General features: G+C 58.0%; 1 protein-coding gene across 3 annotated transcripts in view; it reads right to left on the bottom strand.

Moving 5' to 3' along the window:
• GAK (cyclin G associated kinase) overlaps positions 1 to 9,284 on the bottom strand; it is an 81,058-nt gene that overhangs the window by 12,696 nt on the left and 59,078 nt on the right. For 2 of the 3 annotated variants that reach the window (XR_002730554.3, XM_023206732.2), the window contains exons 19-23: positions 8,184 to 8,377; positions 5,836 to 5,982; positions 4,533 to 5,009; positions 3,939 to 4,109; positions 2,740 to 2,859 (exon numbers count right to left, since the gene is read on the bottom strand). Coding sequence is in view for 2 of the 3 variants with exons in the window: in XM_023206732.2 (XP_023062500.1) it covers positions 2,740 to 2,859; positions 3,939 to 4,109; positions 4,533 to 5,009; positions 5,836 to 5,982; positions 8,184 to 8,377 (1,109 nt within the window). In the remaining variant the exon portion in view is untranslated. The remainder of the gene's footprint in view (positions 1 to 2,739; positions 2,860 to 3,938; positions 4,110 to 4,532; positions 5,010 to 5,835; positions 5,983 to 8,183; positions 8,378 to 9,284) is intronic. The other variant, XM_023206733.3, reaches the window with a different exon arrangement.

The raw sequence follows: 9,284 nt of genomic DNA, 5'->3' as shown, positions 1-9,284 counted from the left end.
TTATAATGGCATTTCCCATTATATTGATTAAAAATAAAGCTGCGGCCAGGTGCGGTGGCTCAAGCCTGTAATCCCAGCACTTTGGGAGGCCGAGACGGGCGTATCACGAGGTCAGGAGATCAAGACTATCCTGGCTAACACGGTGAAACTCCGTCTCTACTAAAAAAATACAAAAACTAGCCAGTCCCAGCTACTCGGGAGGCTGAGGCAGGAGAATGGCGGGAACGCGGGAGGCGGAGCTTGCAGTGAGCCCAGATCACGCCACTGCACTCCAGCCTGGGCGACCGAGCGAGACTCCGTCTCAAAAAAAAAAAAGACACACATTTCTAAGGCTGCAGCGGCCACAGATTCCTCTGATGGATCTGGGTGAAGTTCACTGACAACCTTCTGGAAAGGATTCACCATTCTAGATGCCATTAAGAATATTCACGATTCACGGGAGGAGGTTACAACAGCAACATGAACAGGAGTTTGGGAGAAGCTGATCTCAACCCTCAAGGATGACTGTGAGGAGTTGAAGACTTCAGTGGAGGAAGTCACTGCAGATGTGGTGGAAACAGCAAGAGAACTAGAATTAGAAGTGGGGCCTGCAGATGGGACCAAATCACTGCAATCTCGGGATGAAAGCTGAACAGATGAGGGGTTGTTTCTTATGGATGAGCAAAGAAAGCAGGTTACTGAGATGGAATCTAGTCCTGGTGAAGATGCTGTGAACACTGAAATGAAACCAAGGGTTCAGAATATTCCATAAACTTGTTGATACAGCAGTGGCAGCTTTGAGACGACGGGGAAAGCTCCGTGTGGTTAAAACACTACCCAAGAGCACTGCACACCAGAGGGAACCTTTTGTGAAAGGGAGAGACAATCGCATGTCAAACTTCATTGTCTTATTTTCAGAAACTGCCAGAGCCACCCCAGCCTTCATGAATCAACACCCTGCACAGTCAGCAGCTGTCCACACGGAGGCAAGACCCCCACCAGCAAGATTCGGATCGTGAGCATTTTTAGCAATGAAGTCTTTCTAAATCAAGGTAACTGTATTTATTTTTTAGACATAATGCTATTGCACACTTAACAGACTATGGCCAGGCGTGGTGGCTCATGCCTGTAATCCCAGTACTTTGGGGGGCCGAGGGGGGTGGATTACAAGGTCAAGACTTCAAGACCAGCCTGACCAACATAGAGAAACCCCGTCTCTACTGAAAACACCAAAATTAGCCAGGCTTGTTGGCAGGCGCCTGTAATTCCAGCTACTCAGGAGGCTGAGGCAAGAGAATCGCTTGAACCCAGGAGGCGGAGGTTGCAGTGAGCTGAGATCGCGCCACTGCATTCCAGCCTGGGCAAGAGAGCAAGACTCTGTCTCCCCAAAAATCAAAAACAAACGGCCGGGCGCAGTGGCTCAAGTCTGTAATCTCAGCACTTTGGGAGGTCGAGACGGGCGGATCACAAGGTCAGGAGATCGAGACCATCCTGGCTAACATGGTGAAACCCCGTCTCTACTAAAAAATACAAAAAACTAGCCGGGCGAGGTGGCGGGCGCCTGTAGTCCCAGCTACTCAGGAGGCTGAGGCAGGAGAATGGCATAAACTCGGGAGGCGGAGCTGGCTGAGGCAGGAGAATGGCATAAACTCGGGAGGCGGAGCTTGCAGTGAGCTGGGATCTGGCCACTGCACCCCAGCCTGGGCGACAGAGTGAGACTTCGTCTCAAAAAAAAATCAAAAACAAAAAAACAGACTACAGTATAATGTAAATAGAACTGTTAGCTGGGTGCAGTGGCTCACGCCTGTAATCCCAGCACCCTGAGAGGCTGAGGTGGGTGGATCGCCTAAGCCCAGGGGTTCTAGACCAGCCTGAGCAACATGGCAAAACTTTGTCTCTACAAAAAATCTACAACTTCTGGGCCTGGTGGCTCATGCTTGCAGCCCCAGTTACTGAGGAGGCTGCGGTGGGAGGATCGCTCGAGCCCAGGAGGTCAACGCTGAAGTGAGTGGAGATCGTGCCACTATGCTCCAGCCTGGGTGACAGAGCAAGACCCTGTCTCAAAAACAAAAAACAAAACCCACACAAAAAAAGTCCGTAACTTTTATGTTTACTGGGAAAACAAAATCTGACTGGCTTTCCAGGGGTACTGGCTTTGTGGTCTGGAAGCAAAGCCACGACATCGCTGAGGCTGGCCCGAGACGCAGCTGCAACATAAGCATCTGTGCTACCAGAAACGTCGCGGGAGGGCAGGCTCCAGGGTGATGGGAAGGACAGACGCTCACAAACACAGACTGCTGTACATGACCCCGTTCCTGACAGGGCACGGGATGTCGGCCGCAACACCGAAACAAGACCCGTGGGGTCAGCCTCACTCACAAACCCCTTCAGGAGGGAACAGCCACAGGGCACTACAGGCAGAACCAGGCGGTCCACAGAGCGCGGGGCATGAGATCGCATCACAAACGCAGACGCCCTGCTGGTGGGAGAAGGACGCCTCGGGGACGCTGCTGATGCTCAGGACCCACTGCAGCTCTGGGAGGCCGAGTCTGTGTCCCCACGTACCCCAGTCACACCGGGTGCGTGAGGCCGCTGCAGCCGTACCACAGCCTTGGGTGTGGAGCCGGCACCACGGAGCACGCCCCAGCCCTTCCGTCCTTCCCTGCGCAAAGGGCACTGTTACGGGTATGTGTGAAACAGAAACGGGCCACAGCAGCTGCATGTCCTGCATGCCCTGTCCTCGGTGGGTGGTGGTCATACCTTCCGTGGCTGGCGTGGGGGCCACTGCCGACGCTGCCGTCTCGGCCCAGGCAGCCCATCCTCCCAGGTCTGGGTTGCTGGACGAGGCCGTCATCTTGCTGGGCTCTCCTGGCAGATCCCCTGGGAAAAAAGGAACCGGAAGAGAGCACATTTGGTGTCTCAGCAGTAGGCAATGTGGCGGAGCGCCAGGCTGTGCTCAGGGTCCCAGGAGCCGGCACCTCTCGCACCCAGGCTGAGCTGAGGCTGGGCTGACGGCCTCCCTCTTCCTGATGGGCCCTGAGGAGTCACCACATCACACAGAACCGAGCGAGTGGATGCAGGGACACCAGCAGGCGAGGCTGAGAACAGCATCTGCGCAGTCCCATCCAAAGGGTTTGCCAGGACCCCACTTTCTGTAGCCATCCCCACGGCCTGTGTTCCTGCCTCTCCTAAAACCCACCCAAGCCCGCGGTGGCTCCACCTGGCTGAGCTGCCTTCGGCAGACAGAGGGCCCGGCAGGTCCTGTCTGCCTTGGCTCTGGCGGCACCCACCCCAGGCTGCAAGGCTGTGCTGCACACGTCCACCCACAAGCCATCCTGCAACGGTCACCATCATCACCCCAGAGCGCACTGTGGATCGCTGTGGATCACTGTGGATCACGCTATTATCTCCTCAGGAGAGAGAGCCTGGGCTCCTTCCCGCAGGACCGCACTGGAGAGGCAGCCCAGCCCTGTCCCGGGGCCTGGCCCCACAGGCCTCTGTCTAAACAAGCCATGCTCTGCCCCACACCCAGCCTCCTCCCCATGGACACAGCATCCCAAGGCCCCAGCTGCACTCGGAGCAGGCCAGCTTCCTGGACCTGGACCCCCAACCGCCTCCCTCTGACCTCTCTGGGTGCAGGTGGCCTTCTCTGCCAACAGCTGCAAGCCCTGGGCCTGAGGAGGCCTCGAGAAACCTGCTGCCAGGCAGACGACCGAGGCACTGCAGGGACCCACAATCCGTTTCGGGTTTGGGGATGGTTTGGGGAGACAGAGCACGGAGCAGTCCGTCCTGACCTCAGGGACGTCCTGCAGGACCCTGGGACCACCAGGAAGGGCACCCGGAGGTCACACAGTCCAGCCCCACCACTGCCTGAGACCCACAGCTCTGCTTCCGACTACAGGCTGCGGTCCTGAGGGAGGAGGCCGTGGGGAGCTGGCTGCCAGGCGAGAGGTGCTTACCCAGGTGCAGGAAGTCAGCGCTGCAGGACGGGGGCGGAGCACTGTGGGCAGACGGGAAGGATGGTGGGACGGCCGCAGAGTCCGAATTGAGAAATTCGCCGAAGAGATCAGGATTGGAGCAGGGCTGGGAGTCGCTGTCTGAAGACAGCAGGAGCGGGCCAAAGGGGTCAGCTGCGGGGACAGGCGGGCATGGGGAGGACTCAACCTGGTTGCCTGAGGACAAAGCCCAGCTCTAGAGTCAGGCCCACCCAAGAGGCCACTCCAGCTGGGCAGCCCAGACCCCGCGGTGGCCCTCTCAGGGACACTGAGGCAGTCAGCCCGGGGCTCCCCGTGCTCCACGCCTCAGGATGACTTTCCCATGGACGCAGCAACACCACTGAGATGGAGGAGCTGGCAGCTCCCGGCCCATGAGCTTAGGCGGGCAGCGCAGAACCAACCCCCTGCCCTGACCCTGAGGTTGCTCCTGGGGGAGGCGGGGGGAGGGCACGTTCCCTTCCTACGGGTGTCTTCGAGACATGCCCATGCAGTGAGAATGACTCAACCCCATCTCTCATCCACCGTGAAGTCCTTCGCCGTCAGAACAGAAACACGTACCAGCAGCAGGGGGCCCTCCTCTTGGGGTGCTCTGCATGCTCAGGGGAGGGGCTGGGCTTGCCAGGAGCAGGGGGGCCTCGCCGAGCAGATCCTCCGGGGGCCCCTGGGAGGTGGCCTCAGGGGGCCCAAGGAGGCAGCTGAGCAGGTCGGTGTTGCTGGAGGGGGCCTTGAGGGCCTGCGGGGCTACAGCTGGCCCTGCACCCACCTCGGTGTGCAGGCCCAGGAGGTCAACCCCGTCTTCCTGTGGCACAGGTTCCGGTAGCACAGCTGGCGTCCCCACCTCAAAAACCAAGTCCTGCTGCACCAGCCCTGCTGCCAGGCCGGGGGGCTCCGGATCGGCCCGGGGCTCCTGGCCCTCGCTGGAGCTCGGGGAACCCCCTTCGTCCGACACCTCGCTCTCGTCTCTGTCCTCCATCAGGGCAGACTCGCTCTCCTTGGGAGAGGCATTTTCCGCACCAGTCTCTGCCTCCTTCTCTTCTGTGAAAAGGAAACAAAACCACAGGCTGGTGAGCTTACATGGCCAGCACCAGGGTCCCCACACGTGGCCCCTCAGCACCTCCTCGGCCCAGGGCCTTGGTGCGTGCTGCAGAAGTTTCTGGGGGGGGGTTCCTGAGGCGTCTCCAGCGCACCCACCTCCAGCCTCTGCCTCAAGGGTCTGCCTGCAGCTCTCTCCGCCTGGGCCTCTGTGGTGCCTAAGGCTGAGTCAAGTGGAGGCCACACGGCAGCACTGGGGGGGAGGAACACCAATCGTCGAGGTGCTCTGGGAACAGGTGGCAGAAGGGATGGCCCTGCTGGGACGGCCAAGGGTGCTGGGACAGGAAGTGGCAGGGGCATCCCTTGGGGTGTGTCTGGGGCAAGGTCCAGGGACGGTGCCCAGTGTTTTCCTGAAAAGCCTGGGGAGGGGCTGGGAGCCCACTGGGGGGTTTGGGCAGAGAGATGTGGGATCCCCGGGTGGGGACAGACTGTCCCTCTGCCCAAGCCCTTTCCCTGTACCCAGGGGCCCTGCCAGCATGGCCCGTGCTGCCAGCCTCCCCAGGCCCACAGACTGGGATGAAGAGCTAGGGTCGGTATTTCAGACTTTGTGGACACGTTCTGTTTTTTTTTCACCTTTAAAAAAACATGAAATCATTCTTAGCTCGTGAGCCATTAAAGAACAGGCTAACATGCCGGGCACACAGCCTCACTGTGATGCTGCCCAGCTCTGCCCAAGGCCCGTCTCCCAAGACGCTTGCCCTGCCCCAGGGGCACTTTCAGACCAGGGGCCTGCCCTCTGCAAGAGGCCGGGTCCAGGGACGCTGCCTACCCTGCCAGTCCAGCGTGTGCAGGAAGCGGCTGGCGTCCGCGCTGCTACTTGGCGGTGAGTCGGAGTCTGTGGGCTCGGCTTCCGGGGAACCTGCCCCAGCATCATACTGAGCCGTGGAGCCGGGCTGCCGGGGGAGCTCCGGCTTCCCTGCCAGGAGAGGGAGGGCGTCAGGGCACCAGCACTGGCCAGCAGCCTCGGGACAGCACTGACCCCAGAGCTGGGAAGTGCAGCCAGGCGGGCGCCAGCACCGTGGCAGGCCAGGCCATCAGTAAAGCAGGCCAGTGACATGACGGCAAGGGGATCTCTGTGAGCAGATTCCTGCTATCCACTTGGATGCCGCTCTGGGCCATGGGTGTGCACTCGGGCACAGCACACACACATATGAACATGCACAAGGAACACACCACTGAGGCATCAAATGCCACACAGACGCGCGGTACACATGAATGCGCACACAGCACACACACAAATGCACGGTATAAACGAATGCACACAGCACACACACAGATGCACAGTACACATGAATGCACACACAACACACACATACATGCACAGTACACATGAATGCACACAGCACACACACAGATGCACAGTACACATGAATGCAGAGCACACACATACCTGCACAGTACGCATGAATGCACACACAGCACACACACAGATGCACAGTACACATGAATGTACACAACACACACACAGATGCACAGTACACATGAACGCACACAGGACAGAGATGTATGGCACACATGAATGCACATAGCACACACACGGATGCACGGTACACATGAATGCACACACAGCACACAGAGATGCACGGTACACACAAATGCACACACAGCACACACACATGCACGGTACACACGAATCCACAAACAGCACACACACAGATGCACAGTACGCATGAATGCGCACACAGCACACACAGATGCATGGCACACACGAATCCACACACATGCACGGTACACATGAATGCACACATAGCACACACACAGATGCAGAGTACACATGAATGCACACAGCACACAGAGGCATGGTACACACAAATACACACACAGCACATACACAGATACACGGTACATATGAATGCACACACAGTACACAGATGCACGGTTCACACAAATGCACACACAGCACACACAGATGCATGGTACACATGAACACGCACACAGCACAGAGATGTACGGTACACATGAATGCACACACAGCACACACACAGATGCACGGTACACATGAATGCACATACAGCACACACACAGATGCAGGGTACCATGAATGCACACATAGCACACACACAGATGCACGGTACAAACGAATGCACACACACAGATGCACGTTATACACGAATGCACACATACAGATGCACGGTACACACGAAAGCACACATAGCACACACACACACGCACAGTACACACAAATGCACACACAGTACACACACAGATGCACGGTACACATGAATGCACGCACAGTACACACAGATGCATGGTACACATGAATGCACACACAGCACACACAGATGCACGGTACACACGAATGCACACAGCATACACACAAATGCACGGTGCACATGAATGCACACACAGCACACACAGATGCATGGTACGAATGCACACATGGCACACAGAGATGCATGGTACACACGAATGCACACATAGCACACACAGGCACAGTACACTCGTGCACACAGCACACACACAGATGCACAGTAAACTCGTGCACACACACGGCACACATGGGCACACGCCACCCACGGACACATACACAGCATGCACACGCCACACACGCAGCCTCTTTCAGGGACGCCGAAGATGCTCAGAAAGAAAATGCACACTGCAAACCAAGAGCCCACGACAAGCGTGGCATGGGCAGTGGGCGGCCCTGGGCCCACCTGCCAGCGCTTCCTGGGCTGCCTTTTCGAAACTGCTCGGAAGTGAGAAGAGCGACAGGAGCGAGGGCTCTGCTGTGTTGTCCATGTGCTGCTGAGCAGGCCCGAGGGTCACAGTGAGAGTGGACGTGCGTCCCACACACGTGACAAACATCTGACCCAGACACATGCCCGGGACGAAACCCCGCTTCGCCCTAGCAGCGCAGGCTTTCCTCCCTCTGCCTCCGTCCCTGCCCCCAGGCCTCCGAAATTGCAGCCTGGGAGTCCTCCTTCTCTGGTGTAGCTGGTGGTGGTGTCCAGCATCCAAGACAGAGTTTCCAAAACCTCCTGTGGCCCAAGCTGCTCAGGGCCTGGATGCAGCAGCAGGCACGGTGGCCCAGCCCTGCCAGAGCTCAGCCGAAGAGGTCTCTCTCCACAGAGACACTCACCAGAACAGGATTCCCTCAGTTCACCTGCGGGATCTTACCAAACTTAGACAGAATGTCTTGCTGCTCCTCCCGGCTGGAAAACAGGATTTTGGGGTTCAGCCCCCTCATGCTCGAGTTCTCCCACGGTGGGGCTTCCCGGCTCGGCCTGTCCCTGGGCTCCACCTCCACTTCTAGGTTCACTTGAAATAAATCCGGGTATTTCTCTTGAATGTCACAGGCGTCCAGGTCATACCTGCGGTGTTACGAGTAGACGTCACTTAGGAAGGCCCCCCAAGTAGTCTGTAAGTCCCTCGGACATTCACTAAAGAAACGTGCACAGAAACAGACTGCAGCTGCAGGCAGCGGCGCGAGAACAAAAGGGCAGCTGGTCACCCCCGCCTGCTGAAGCTGGAGCCGGGTGAGCGGACCCAGCGCTGTCCCAGGAACCCACAGGGCACCAGCAGCCCCGGTCAGGCCCCGGAAGAGCATCTTTTCACTTGCTCCTCGGATGCCACAGTGGGGATGCCCGCGACTGTGTTCCAGGCAGAGGGGCACTGGGCGGGGCCGCCACGTTTCCTACAAGTCCAGGGGAGGCCGCGTGCTCAGAGCAGACGGGACAACATCCCACAGCCGGCAACTCCGGCACCCAGGCAGGCAGCTCTGAGGTGGGACCCCAGGGTTCCAGGGCAGGTGCTGGCCCTCACTCCCCAGCACACACAGACTGCGGCCACCTGGCAGCTCAGAGCACGCACTCTGGGATACTAATGGTGTTTTCCATAAAAATGACGACATCCACCCTGACAACCAACCACAACTGTCAACGGATGCCCATAAAACCAAGACCTCTAGAATCCAGCTGCCAGGGAATTAGGAACATGATTCCAGGGGAAACAAAGCCGTGTCCACCGTGGGGCTGGGGAGGCAGCACTGGCTGGGCTGTGGGGAGCAGGGGCAGGCGTCAGTGGGGCCCGCCTTGGGGTGTTGGCCGCACGGGGAGACAGGTGTGACCTGACACTGTGACCACTTCCTGGCCCCTCAGGAATTCCCTAAGGAATTCCAGGCTATTTCACGCATTTCCTACGATCGTCTCTGATCCCACTGTCACAAACTGCACTGATAATTTCACACATTTCCTACGATGGTCTCTGATCCCACTGTCA

Source organism: Piliocolobus tephrosceles, chromosome 3, assembly GCF_002776525.5.
Source record: "Piliocolobus tephrosceles isolate RC106 chromosome 3, ASM277652v3, whole genome shotgun sequence".
NCBI classification, from domain to species: domain Eukaryota; kingdom Metazoa; phylum Chordata; class Mammalia; order Primates; family Cercopithecidae; genus Piliocolobus; species Piliocolobus tephrosceles.
This window is presented reverse-complemented; position numbering and strand designations above follow the sequence as displayed.